Below are 14,889 nucleotides of genomic sequence, written 5' to 3' on the forward strand. Positions count from 1 at the left end.
TGTCATGTGTCCTGTCCTGTGTTCTGACGTCAGGTGTGTTTGAACCCACATTATTGTTTGTTTGAGTGTGTGTGTGTGTGTGTAAATATGATGCTGGTGCAGATGGAAATGCTGCGGTGTGTGTATTTGCATGGCGTTCAACATTCAGGACTGCCTTACAGTGCATAAGCAGAGGATGTGTGTTTATTTAGGATGATTTTTATCATCATGTTTACGGCAGCACAGTTAAACTTTGAGTGTTATTTCATCCTTTTTTTGTGTTTGATTAATATTTTATTATGGCAAATCAGCTTTCATTATCAGCGCTGTGTTACCGGCTGCTTTACCTACAGCTGAAGATGAGCATGTGATTGTGGGAGATGTAACCGGAGTAACTCGAGGCTGTTCAAGGTCATTCAGCTTTTCCAGAGAGATTATTTGTTGTTTATTTTCAGCGTTAATCCTCCACAGATAATGTTGATTTAACCCAGAATATTTAACTCATAACATCCCTCCGGGTTACTCCTGCTGGACTTTGAGCTGCGAGTAAATCCAGCGTCAGAGAGATGATCAAACACACACTGCGCTGACATCACACCGCTCAACCTGTAGCTGCTGGAGTGTGTGTGAGTGTGAATGAAAGTGTGTGTGTGTGTGCGCGAGTATATGGAGACGTGTGTTTGAACGTGTGCAAATGTGCGTGCATTTGTGTTTGCATGTAAGCATGTGCAGACGTGTGTGTGTGTGTGTGTGAGTGAGTGAGTGTAAATGAAAGTGTGTGTGTGCGTGAGTATATGGAGACGTGTGTGTTTGAACGTGTGCAAATGTGCGTGCTTTTGTGTATGCATGTGAGCATGTTCAGACGTGTGTGTGTGTGTGTGTGTGTGTGTGTGTGTGTGTGTGTGTGTGTGTGTGTGTGTGTGTGTGTGTGTGTGTGTGTGTGTGTGTGTGTGTGTGTGTGTGTGTGTGTGTGTGTGTGTGTGTGTGTGTGTGTGTGTATGTTTGAGCTTGTTAAGTGTGCACATGTGTGCAGGTTCATGTGTGTTCTCTTTGTTCATGTTTAGAGTGTGCATCACTGCTAAAGGTCAGGTTAAGCCCCCCCCCACACACACACACACACGCACTCAGTGCTGCTCTTAGTTGTGTGTGTCTGCAGTGTTCTCTGCTGTTCCTCCATCTGGTTGTGATTTGTTGTTTTGGAGTGTTACAGCAGAGCGTCAGCCGGCCAGAAGCTGATGCAGGACACAGTTTACTCTGTTCCCAGCAGAACTCAACAGAAATGATGATGATGATGATGATGACACTGACGCTCTCTCCTCCACTGCTGAAGTGTGTTTTCATCAGAATGTCTTGTTTTTGTCTGGAATGTGAGTTCACCTGGAGCTATAATCCCAGCCGATCATTACTCATGACACACACACATGCAGAAGCAGAGCTGGAACTGGTCTTACTGCTCTTAATGCTCGCCAAAACTGAGCATTCTGTCATCGCTTGCATTGAGTCGCAAACCTGTTTGAGTTTCTCACTTCTGTGAACACAAAATCTGATATAATGAGCATTCCTCACATTATCTGCTTTGTTCAACTGGAGGAACAAGCGAAATAACTGTGTTCAGGAGTGAGTGTGTGTCTGTCTGTCTGTGTGTGTGTGTGTGTGGTTGAAGATTGAGCTGATCTAATGTTAACGTCACACAGAAATGACTGGAAATACTGGATGAAAATTCTCACACACACACACACACACACACACACACACACACACACACACACACACACACACACACACACACGCTCGCTGCTGATGTTGAGTTTACAGTATTAGTAATCTCTGGACTGTGATCTTGTTAGATTGGTTCATCAGTTTAGTCTTTGGTACTGACTAATCGAGTGTATCTGCAGAGCTATATTACTGTACAGCTTCCTGGAGAGAATATGACTGCACAGGAGAGATCAGTGATCTATATTATTGGGATCTATAGGATTGTAAATAAATTTTGCAAGACACTAAAACTGAAAATCAAGTATTCATAAATGAAAAAATTCCTTACCTCATTATAACGGAAATTGACTCAGTATTTCTATATGTCTATCATAATTATTTTTTAATAATACATGGTGCCACTGGTTTATATCTGACAGCAGATCTGGGGCCTGTTTCAGAAAGCAGGTTAAGTGAAAACTCAGAGTATTTTAACCCTGAAATGAGAGAAACTCTGGGTTTTCGGTTTCAGAATGGCAGGTTTGTTAAACTGGAGAAAGCAGGGTAAGTCAAGCCTGTTTCTGAAAGAGAGGTCACTTTAACTCAGAGTCAGTTACTGTGGTCAATTACTGTGAAGCTAACCTGGTCAGGAGCAGGTTTATTCTCTAAACTCTGAGTTTCTGTCGGTCTCCTCCCCCTTTTTAAAGATGAAGCGGTATTTCTCGTCTTGGCCTTGCGTTTCCACACACCTATTTTAATGCTCATTTTGGAGATGTGCATAAAAACGATTGATGGAAACGTCATGATGCACAAAACTTTATAAATTTTGCATAAAAAACATGCACATATTGAGCAGGATAAACTTTTATTCGATAGAAAATATGCACATAAACTATGATGGAAACACTTTTACTGAACAAATTACAGTATGTGCATTAAAAAAGGGTCTTCATGTGATGATGAAAATGTGTGTGAATGGACAAACCAGCAGGCTGAGCACACAGCAACACGTCTTAAATGTTGTTTTAGTCATTCTAAAATGCCTGAACTGTTTCAGTATTAGTGTATATTATTAATTACCTCCGAGCATCTGGAGCGTGTCAAGAGTCTCCGCGTCTCATGGCTTCAAACGCCCCCACGTGTTCATTGTGTGTCAGCATTGTCTTCTGTTCTGAGGCGCAAGTACATTTATTAAATAAAGAAAAGACTGATGCAGCTTCTGCTACCGCAGTAAATTCTGCTTTTACTGTTGATATTTGGCACCAGTTAATTTAGAAAGTGATGATTTTGTTCTCTTTGACTTGTTGGATGGAAACGCTGCTTTATTCACATCTTTTATACAATATTTCAGTTTTGCACATAAATTTATGTCATATATTTGGATGGAAACATATAGCCTACCTTTTAGTCACACACAGAACAAAGTCACGTACGAGATTGGCTTGTCCTTTTTAAATAAATAATTATCTTAAATTCACTGTCCTTCGACATGTACTGTTACTAGATTAATGGGATTATTATTCTTTCTCAAAATTATTGTAGTGCTGCTTACCCTCTACATGTCATATCAACCTCAGCTATCACTTGATCAAGAAAAGGCAGACACACAAGTGCACTGTTAAACCTATTAAAACTGATAAACGTGTATAAAAGTTTAGGAAAAAAAAGTATAAATGCCACACATAACATTAATTATTTTATTATACTCAAATATTTAAATTTAAACTTTAAAGTTTTTTTTAACTTTATTAACTTGAGCAGCTGTTTTCCCAGGCTAACTGTCTCTGTTTCACTGATGGCTGCTTCTTTTTTAATACATACGCTCATATTTGCTATAACTTTGCATGAGCAGATCAAGTTCAGCTGGAGGAAGAAATGCTGATCTCTTTTATTCTCAGATGTTGCCATGGTCACTTGTAATGTCTGCGCTCCATTGATAATGCCTTTTCATAGTCACTGTGTGCTCTTAACTCTGAGTTGCTCTACTCAAAGTTGATTGACCCAACTCAGATCCGCTATTCTGAAACCCAAAACTCAGAGTTTTTAATCTCTCGGTAAATCAACTCAGAGTTCAAGTTTAAACTCTGAGTTGTTTGAACCTCCTTACTGAAACAGGCCCATGTTCTGAATCTGTGTTGTGTTTTCCTGACATCAGAGTCCTGCTATGGTAATTCCCATGTCAACCAGGAGCTGTTTGTTTGGGTTTCTGGAAGAGACACTCCTGATAATGACTATTGTGTGTGTGTGTGTGTGTGTGTGTGTAGCAGTGTTGTGTAGCAGTGTTGTGTAGATGTTAGTTCTTCAACACACTGCTGTATAACATTCTGAATGAATGAAACATGGTAGTTTACTGTAATATGCTGATTTTCTCATGGTTTCTACCATATCTGTACAGTATTATTCTGCCCGCCACACATGCCAGTTTATCACCGTGCATTTGACAGATCTTTGTCTCAGCATTTCCCAGCACTGGAACACTCTCCTCATCTGTGTGTTTGTGCTCGTCTACAGGCTGCCGTACACACAGTATTTCGGTGGCGTTTCGTCGCTCAGCAAAGAGCAGTTCCTGAAGATCAACGGATTCCCCAACAACTACTGGGGCTGGGGCGGAGAGGACGACGACATCTTCAACAGGTCTCAGAACAGTCACGATACACACACAAAACCACACTATACTGACACGCATCGCTCCTTACATCATTATAAACACACAATACAACTGCTCACTCAGCTCTAGTCGCGGAGTCAAGTGATTCATTCAGGGTCTACAGTAAACAACTCACTGATTTAAATGATTCATTTATAGTTTCCAGTGAAATGATCCGTTTATCGCTAATCTCCAGTGAACAGCTCTGATTTAATCGATTCATTGAGAGTAAGACTCCAGTAACAACTCACTGATTCAAGTGATTCATTGTGGGTGAGTCTGCAGTAAATAACTCACTGATTCAAATAATCTGATCTGAGTGGGTTTCTATGTAATGACTCAATAGTTTAAATCATCTGTTCAGAGTGAGTCTCCAGCAAACGACTCACCCATTCAAATGATCTGTTTGGCAGGAGTCAGTAGTTAGCGACTCACTGATTTAATTCATTCATACATAGTTTCCAGTGAACAACTCATTGATTCAATTGAGTCATTGAGATGGAGCCTTCAGTAAACAGCTCACTAATTCAAGTGATTCATTCAGAGAGAGTTTTTAGTTACAATTCACTGATTTAAGTGATTTATTGTGAGTGAGTCTGCAGTAAACAACTCACTGATTCAAATAATCTGATCAGCCTGGGTTTCCATGTAATGGTTTAAATCATCTGTTCAGAGTGAGTCTCCAGCAAATGACTCCCCATTCAAAGGATCTGTTTGGCATGAGTCGGCAGTAAACAACTCGCCAATCCAAATGATTCATTCAGTGAATTTCCAGTGAATAACTCACTGATTCAAATGATTTGTCTAGCACTAGTTTCTAGTGAATAATTTATTGATTCAATGAAGAGTGAGTCTTGAGTAAACAGCTCACTTATCCTAGTGATTCATTCAGAGTGACTCACCAGTAAACTACTCACTGATTCAACCAATTCATTCAGAGTGAGTCTCCAGTAACAACCCACTTATTCAAGAGATTCATTGTGAGTGAGTCTGCAGTAAACAACTCACTGATTCAAATAATCTGAGCAGACCAGGTTTCCATGTAATGATTTAAATCATCTGTTCAGAGTGAGTCTCCAGCAAATGACTCCCCATTCAAATGATCTGTTTGGCAGGAGACTGTAGTTAGCGACTCACTGATTATATATAAATATGATAAATATATATATATATGAGTTATTGCTTTAATATTATCATGAGCTGCTAGCATGAGAACTTTTGATCATGCAGTTTTCTAGGATGTCTACATTACTTTTAAATAGTTTGAACAAACCCCACACAAATGCAGCTCGACTCATCAAATAAAAAACATGTTCACAGTAAATAGTTTAATCTTAGTTTAAATTTACTTTGACTGAAGTAATAATAAATAATAGAATTATACAATAAAATTAAATGTTGAATATTAAATTATATATATAATTTTTGTACTTTAAGAAAAAATATATTATATGTGTACTTTGAGTGAAGTGTGTGTTTTGTGAGAATCTTCCAGAATGACAGAAACTCAGCACACACCCTTACTGAAAGCACACACACAAGTGTGAAGAGTAAAAATAAAGCGCTGTTTTCCTCCTGTAGCGCAGTCGAGCAAAGAGAGCCCTCTGCTCCAGTAAACCGGAAACATCGATTCAGCTGAGGCTCCGCTTTCAGCCTCACACTTCCTGTTTCTGAGTCTGACACAAACAAAACACAACACAACACAACACACCTCTACACAATAATACTGTGCGGAAATAAATAGCATTTTACCATATATTCAAATCAAAATATGATATTTAAAATCACTAAAATATATCGCAATAATATTGCATGTGCCACTGAAAACTGGAGTGATAATAATAATAATAATAATAATAATACATTTTATTTATAATGCGCTTTTCCAAGACCCAAAGCGCTAGTGATGATTTTTAAAATTCAGCTTTCAATAATGGAAATAAATATTTTTACCATACCATTTTACCCTATACATACATTGAAATATGATGTTTATCAAAAATATTATCAATTATATTATTACTGTTATTATATAATATAATATTATTATTATAACAAAATATATCAGTGTTATTCTGGATTATGATCCTGAAAATTTAGCATTACATCACAAAACTAACCAACATTTTACCATATATTCTCATCAAAATGTGATGTTTAAATCACAAAAAAACATCGCAATATTATTGCATGTAAAAATCAGCTTTAAATCGCAGAAATAAATTGCATTTTACCATATATTTACATCGAAATAAGATGATTTTTATTACAAAAATGTGTCATAATATTATTGCATGTAACACTGAAGACTGGAGTAATGATTCAGAAAATATCAGCTTTAAATCACAGAAATAAATAGCGTCTTACCATATATTTAAATCAAAATATAATATTGAAAATCAAATATTAAATATTAATTATGAAATGTACAGTATGTTAAAATACTATTCATTTCTGTGATTTATGTATTTAAATGATATTTAAAATCACAAAAATATATCACTATTATGGCATTTAATGCTGAAGACTAGTGAGATGATTAATAAAAATGCTTTAAATCGCAGAAATAAAAAGCATTTTACCGTATATTTACATCCAAATATGATCATTTAATTCATAAAAAATATATCACAATATTATTGCATGGAACACTGAAAACTGGAGTAATAATACAGAAAATATGAGCTTTACGTCACAGAAATAAATGACATTTTACTATATATTTACATCAAAATATGATATTTCAAATTGGTAAAATACATCATAATATTATTGCATGTGACACTGAAGACTGGAGTGTTGATTTAGAAAATATCAGCTTTAAATCACAGAAATAAATAGCGTTTTCCCAAATATTTACATCGAAATATGATATTTCATATCATAAAAATATAACACAATATTATTGAATGTGACCATGAAAGCATTCATTCGGAGTGCAGTCGAGCGTTCCAGCATATTTGATAAATGCTGTTTTTCTGTTTGAGATAAGAAATATCCTGCCAGCAGAAGGACGGGCAGATTAAACTGTTATCATGAAAAAGAAAGACGGGTGTTTTCCCACAGCCCGTGTGTGTGTGTGTGTTTCTCCAGCCTCTGTTATTTAAAGGACAGGACGGTCTGGGAGATCTGCTGGCATCAACACCTGCTCTGCTGTTGTTATTCATATGAACAAACGATTCAGGAAACAGAGCAGGAACTGCTGCTTATTTGAGGCAGCCAGAGGGTGTGTGTGATATTTATAATAAGCCCTCAGATATCAAGCTCTGCCAGACACACGTCTACACTTTCATATCTCAGGTTTACAGTCTACAGTTTTAGTTTTTGTTTCAATTTTCAGTTACTTGAATCGCGAGAGTGAACTAGGTTTCCATGAGAAATATATGGTAAAATTTTATTTATTTTTGCTATGTAATGCTACATTTTTAGCTGTGTTATTGCAGAAAATATTGATATATTTTTATGATTCGAAATATCCCTTCTGATGTAAATATAAGCTAAGATGTAATTTATTTCTGTAATTTAAAGCTGAAATTTCAGGATCATTACTCCAGTCTTCAGAATTACGTGCAATGTTATAGTGATGCTTTTTAAGTTGCATTTGTGTGGTTTTGGAATCAGTGTTTTGTTCAAACTATTTTATTCTTACAACTAGGAGTTTGGAATGATGGAAACACCATGTTTAGAATAAAAATCCCTCCCATAATTCTATTTTACAGTCGCTTGAGGATTAATGTCAATAATGGAAATGGATTTGCCAAATAAACTCTGGCTAAGTGAACTTTAGACCAACATAAACTACTAATATAATATAAATAATATTATAATATAAACCCAATGTTGCGCTACGACAAACCAGGATTGATGTGTGCATTGTTTACTGTTGGTTGCTAGGTTACCAATACTACAGTTGGCTGCTCTAACAATTAACGGAAATGCAGCTTATTCACTTTACTAAATCACACTTGCTGGGTTTCCATCAGCCTGTGTTGATGCAAATTGTGAAGTATTGTGTGTGAAATGAGTGGTGGAAACACTAAATTGCAAACAAATTTAATTCACAAAAAAACGTTTTACACTTGAGATCGGTTTGGTCTTGTGTGAAAGGATTAACGTTAGTAATTCCATATTGAAACACATTTGCAAAATAGTGAACGCTACACTTGTGTTCCTCCATTATGCTTGCCAATTAACATTTAACAGGAGGGTGAATAATTCTGACTTCATCTGAATTATAAGTTATGGCATCTCCCTGCTCTCGTCTGGTGTAAAACTACGCTGTGTGAGTTTTCTGAACATTGAGTGTTTGTGCAGGATCTCCTCCAGAGGGATGTCGATATCTAGGCCTGACGGACTCCTGGGTCGCTGTAGGATGATCCGTCATGAGAGAGACAAGCAGAACGACCCAAACCCTCAAAGGTAAACACTATTATTATTATTATTATTATTGTTAATATTATTATTATTATTATTATTTTTGCATGGGGAATTATTGGGGACACTATATCAAGTGGCCTTCACTAATATGCGATTAAACTGACATTATTCATGTCTTTCAATCTACTTATTGGTTTTACATTGTACTTTTGTTGGATTTAATACATGCATGCAATTAATTTCTGTAAGTACATTTATAATCACAGTTGGCCATCCCTTAGTCAAAGTCAAAGTCAAAGTCAAAGTCAGCTTTATTGTCAATTCAGCCACATGTACAGGACATACAGAGAATCGAAATTGCGTTACTCTCAGACCCAAGGTGCTTAACATTAATATAAAATATATATTTATAAAAAATAGTAGTTTAAGAAAAAAAAGAAAGAAAATTTACAGTATATACATTTCACATAAATGTGGTCTAAAAAAAAAATATATATATATATATATACATATGTAATAAAAATTGTAAACAATACAGTGACATTAAGGGCATATAGCAATGAGTGCAGAGTAAACCAGAGTTGTGCAGATAAAAAAAAACAGTATAGTGCAAAAAGAACTTGTAAACATGATAATTGTGATAAAGTGACAGTGACATATTGGGAGGTGTCGGGAGAGAGAGAAGCCGCAGCGTGTGCACGCGCCGCCATCTTGGATTACACAGTAAACCTGCAAATACCACTATAACCCAACCCGTATACCACCCAAAGGTGTTCTGCAATACGTTATCAACACATTATCAGCACACACAACAGCATATTTTAAAAGAAAGTATATTTTAAAATGATATTAGAGATATTGTTTTAATTCAGAAATTATTGCAAGGGAAATGCTTCAAAAGGTGTCCCCTGGAAAGATGTGCTCGCTTCATGTGTTCTTTCTGATGACACAGCTACACCTGAAAAAGACAGGTGTAAATGCCCTTCAAAAAACAACAACAAACAACCAACCAATCAACTTACTAACCATTCAACCAACTAACTTACTAACCAACTAACATATCAACCAATCAACTTACTAACTAACCAACCAACTAACTTACTAACCAACTAACTAACTTACTAACCAACCAACTAACCTACTAACCAACTAACTAACCAACTAACTTACCAACCAACCAACTTACCAACCAACTAACTTACTAACTAACCAACTAACTTACCAACCAACCAACTAACTTACCAACCAACTAACTAACCAACCTAACTTAGCAACCAACCAACTAACTTACTAACCAACCAACTACCTTACTAACCAACCAACTACCTTACTAACCAACCAACTACCTTACTAACCAACCAACTACCTTACTAACCAACCAACTACCTTACTAACCAACCAACTACCTTACTAACCAACCAACTAACTTGCTAACCAACCAACTACCTTACTAACCAACCAACTAACTTGCTAACCAACCAACTTACTAACCAACTGAACAACCAACTTACTAATTAACCAACTAACTCACCTACCAACTAACCAACTAACTAACCAACTTACTAACCAACCAACTACTTTACTAACTTACTAACCAACCAACTAACATACTATCTAACCAACCTACTAACCAATCAACTAACTTACTAACCAGCCAACTACTTTACTAACCTACTAACCAACCAACTTACCAACCAATCAACTAACTTACTAACAAACTAACCAACCAACTTGCTAACCAACTTACTAACTTACTTACTAATCAACTTACTAACTTACCAACCTACTACCCAGCCAAACAACCAACTAACTTACTAACCAAACAACTAACCAACTAACCAACCAATTTACTTAGTAATCAACCAACCAACTCTTTAAACAACTAACTTACAAACCAACCAACTTACCAACCAACCAACCTGCCAACCAACCAACTTACCAACCAACTAACTTACCAACTAAATTATTCACCAACCAACTTACTAACCAACTAACTTACCGACCAACTTACTTACCAACCAACCAACCAACTAACGTACTAAAAAAACAAACAACCAACTTACTAACCAACCAACCAGCCAACTAACCAACTAACCAACTTAATTAATTTAATTAGTAATTGAATCGCTTTGTAATGCTTTATTTGGTGCTAATGATGTCATTTCCTGTCACAGATTTGACCGAATCGCGCACACGAGGGAAACCATGGCAACTGACGGGATCAATTCGCTAAAATATAACGTGGTAAAAATCGAGAAAGACCTGCTCTTCACCAAAATCACAGTGGACGTGGGCAAACCCTGATTCCTGCACAGACACCAAATAAAAGCTCCACCAAGCGTGCCTTCATTCTGAGAGTGGACTGTAGAGATTATATGTGTGGCAGACGGGAGTGCTGCCATCTTTGCACATGTGATGGCGAGCGCAGGCATCGGCGGACTCTTCTGGAAGCGTCCGGAGAGTTTCTCACTCTCTCCTGCTGAGGAGCAAACTTTATTTTGAGCCATTTATTTGCATTAAATCGCTGATGCACATGAGACGATGTGAGCTGGTCTATGGGATTATTACATGTTTAATTTACAGAGTGATCGTTAATCAGGAAGCTGAGCAATGCAAGACTATTTGGGGGATCTGCTAATCAAGGGTTGTGGATATTCTCTAATCATCTACCAGAAAACTGGCATTTTCGGGGAGTCACCATATTGTTTACTTTTTATTTTAACGCTAACAAGCATTGAGCGATACTGAAGCCATGATTTAAACACCGCGCATGATGTGCGCAGCACTATGAACACTCGTATTGAACTTCAATATTGAGCTGCGATTAAATCAGAGCAAATAAATCATCATATGAGCCGTTATCAGAAATAAATACAGCAGAACAATAATCAACATTAATGCCATTCAGATTACACTGTGTGTGTGTGTGTGTGCGTGTGTGTGCGTGCGTGCGTCCGTGCGTGCGTGCGTATTCAATATATTAGGCATATCTATTAATTGAAACTGAAAATTGCACTAACACAATGTTCTTTAATCTTCTATGTCAAGCTGCTTTGACACAGTCTACATTTTAAAAGCAAGATAGAAATAAAGATTAATTGAATTAATACACACACACACACTAAAAAACTACACAAAACAATATTGTTATATGTTTATTTAAATGTATTTATAATTTGTGTCATATATATATATATATATATATATATCTAAATATAGATAAATATTTTCTTTAATATCTGCATGCACACGAGTATTTATATGTATTTAACACACACACACACACACACACACACACACATATATATATATATAATGACAAACTTTTATTTTGGATGCAATCAATCTGAAATAACATTTATTTAAATTACAATTTTAATTCATTCATTTTCCTTCAGCTCAGTCCCTTTATTAATCAGAGGTCGCCACAGCGGAATGAACCGCCAACTATTCCAGCATATGTTTTACACACTCACACACTACAGCCAGTGTAGTTGATCAGTTCCCTTATAGTGCATGTGTTTGGACTGTGGGGGAAACCGGAGCACCCGGAGGAAACCCACACCAACACGGGGAGAACATGCAAACTCCACACAGAAACACCAACTGAGCCAGCCGAGACTCAAACCAGCAGCCTTCTCGCCCATTAATAATCCATTTTAATGTAAATCCATTACAGTATTGAATTGAACAAACTCTTAGGAAGGCTTTTGTGCTTATCTTCGGAGTCTCGGGTGATCTTCAAATCTCACATCAACACAACAAAACTCATTTGGACTCGTTATTCTTGAATATTTCAGATTTTGCTTGTCATAAAAGCTTCTTGATTTAAGAATTTGTAGAAATCTGGACTAGAATCAAGACAAACTCTTAGTAAGCAGGTATTTTTGACAGCGTGCTGTGTAAATGATGTGCAATATATAGTGTGTTTGCTGTTTGTGGAGTATAAAGGACTCAAATTTGGGGCATTTAAGTGAAATGTGTTGATTATGAAACAGATTAAATAGAGTGACGCCGTGGCTTCAGTTTTGCACAACGCTTGTTGTTCTGTTGATTAAGACTGTGTTATAAATGGCATCTTATTAGCAGGTTATTTGTTCTTCTCAGAGCCTTTTAAATGACTTCTCTCTTCACGAGTTGTCTGAATGTATGGCCTGCGTGGGGTTGATTCTCCGAGTGCTTGATGCACATTAGAGGATTATTATTGTTGTTAATGTTATTATTGCTGGAGCACCAAAAGCAAAAGCTCAGTGTTGGTGCATTAATCTGATCTTTTATCTGTGCTGGTGTGGGGTTTCTCCGCTCCAGCTCCATCAGATGCATGCTATTGTGTTTATTCCACTAAAGGGGACCTATTATACACTTCATGCAGGATTAAAGCACAGCAGTGTGTGTGTGAGTGTGTGTGTGTGTGTGTGTATCTCCAGCAGCCTCTGATGCTCAGCATGAGTGAGTTGTGTTTGTTCTTGATGCAGAAGCACTGTGATTGACATTCTCCTGCTGTACGTGTCATCAGAGGGGGAAAGCCCCGCCCACTAGTGTCCATCTCATTAGCATGTCCAGCAGGCCTGAGTGAGAAGCAGCCGTCTGTCCATTATCCATTAGAGTGTGCTGGAGATAATGTCAGCATAGACTAAGAGGATTATAGATGTGGAGTTCTAGATGAACAGTCATATAGACTGACACATTCACCATCAGGATCAAAGCCTTATATCATCGGACTCGGAGAGTTGGAGAACATTATCTGTGTGCTGTTCTTAGCTCAAAGCTCACACGCTCATCTTATTACAGCTCGTATACTGGTGTATAATAGGTCTCCTTTAATGCACGGTGGATTTCTGTGATGTCCGCTGGTTATGAAGGGCACATGACCGTCTGCTCTGCTCTCTACTGTAATGAAGCCATCGAGAGCTCTGCTGGATCCACCTGTCGATGCCTTGTTTTCTCTCATATGTGCTCCAAAGCTCTTCTGTATGAACCAAAAACAATGCAGACCAAGCGGATGAATGTAAGTCAGCCAGGGCTGCGTGATGATAGCACATGCACAGCGCACACGTCTGATCAACGACTGGTCGCTTGACCAATCAGATCAGGTGCTTTACTATCTATAGCCCCGCCTACTCTGTAGATGCTGTTCTGCTATTGGCTGGAGTTAACTGAAAATAAACACTAGTGGGCGGAGTCTAGATGAACGAGTCAGCAGCCAATCAGAGTCAGAATATCTGCATATCAGGTCAGAGTGACTCGTTTAAAGACTGAATGTTTGAGCTTTGGCAGTTTTAGTCTGAATTAGAGCTTTAATATCATTACAGAATTCAAAACAGGGAAATCTAATGTAGTTCTGGCGATACTGGAGAGCACTGCTGCACATGATCCATCATCAGGGGATGTGGAGCGTCAGTCTGTCTGTCTCTACTGGATGTACAGAAGGTTTGAGTTGCTCGGACACAAATGTTCCTGCCGCTGAACACCCAGAAGACTCGTAGATTTCCTTTCCAGCCTGATAAACTCTCCAAAGCCTTGTAAAGTGTGTTGCAGCAGTTCTGGGCAGCGGCTGGAGAAATCAGCCTCTTTCAGTTTCAGACAACGGCCTGAGTTCAGAGCCAGCGCATGATTCACTCCGAGATCACCTTTTCATATCATTGTTTGACTTTTCTTTCTTTCCATCTCACACACACACACACACACACACACACACACGATGCCTGTGTTTTTCTATCTTCAGTGGATTTCGTTGTGGGATTATGGAAATGAAATAATTAAATTGTGTTTGATTGAACTCTGGCAGTTGTGTTTGTTGACCTGAGAGCTGATAGTGTGTAGGTTTAAACACACACACAAACGCATTCATGCACACAGACTGACACAAACACACACACACACACACGCATGCACACCCAACCTAATTAACCATATTAATGTTATTATGTACTCAGTACAGATGAATGCAGAGACGGCCGGTTTATTTCTATAGCAGATTTCATACGCAGTGGCAATTTAAAGAGCTTCACATAAACAGGAATAAGAGAGACACGTAAAAACAAAGAATAACAGCGATTAAATGTGTTAAACAGGTTATAAGATAATGAAAAAGAAAAGCAAGACATAATAGAGTGATCTGTCGGACGCAGCACAGTGCTCATTCAGTAAAGCTCAGCTGAACAGGTGTGTGTTCAGTCCTGATGTGA

General features: G+C 37.6%; 1 protein-coding gene across 10 annotated transcripts in view; it reads left to right on the forward strand.

The window, feature by feature from the left end:
• The window catches only part of b4galt1l (DP-Gal:betaGlcNAc beta 1,4- galactosyltransferase, polypeptide 1, like), a 30,628-nt gene extending 16,148 nt beyond the window's left edge, over positions 1-14,480 (forward strand). For 2 of the 10 annotated variants that reach the window (XM_087280887.1, XM_087280881.1), the window contains 4 exons: positions 4,189-4,311; positions 8,639-8,743; positions 10,876-11,807; positions 14,374-14,480. In XM_087280887.1, coding sequence (XP_087137013.1) covers positions 4,189-4,311; positions 8,639-8,743; positions 10,876-11,005 — 358 coding nt within the window. In that variant the 3' untranslated portion in view covers positions 11,006-11,807; positions 14,374-14,480. 10 annotated transcript variants of the gene reach the window in all.
• Positions 14,481-14,889: the final 409 nt, after the last annotated feature.

This window comes from Danio rerio, chromosome 14 (genome assembly GCF_052040795.2).
Source record: "Danio rerio strain M-AB ecotype USA chromosome 14, GRCz13ab, whole genome shotgun sequence".
Classification (NCBI taxonomy): Eukaryota; Metazoa; Chordata; class Actinopteri; order Cypriniformes; family Danionidae; genus Danio; species Danio rerio.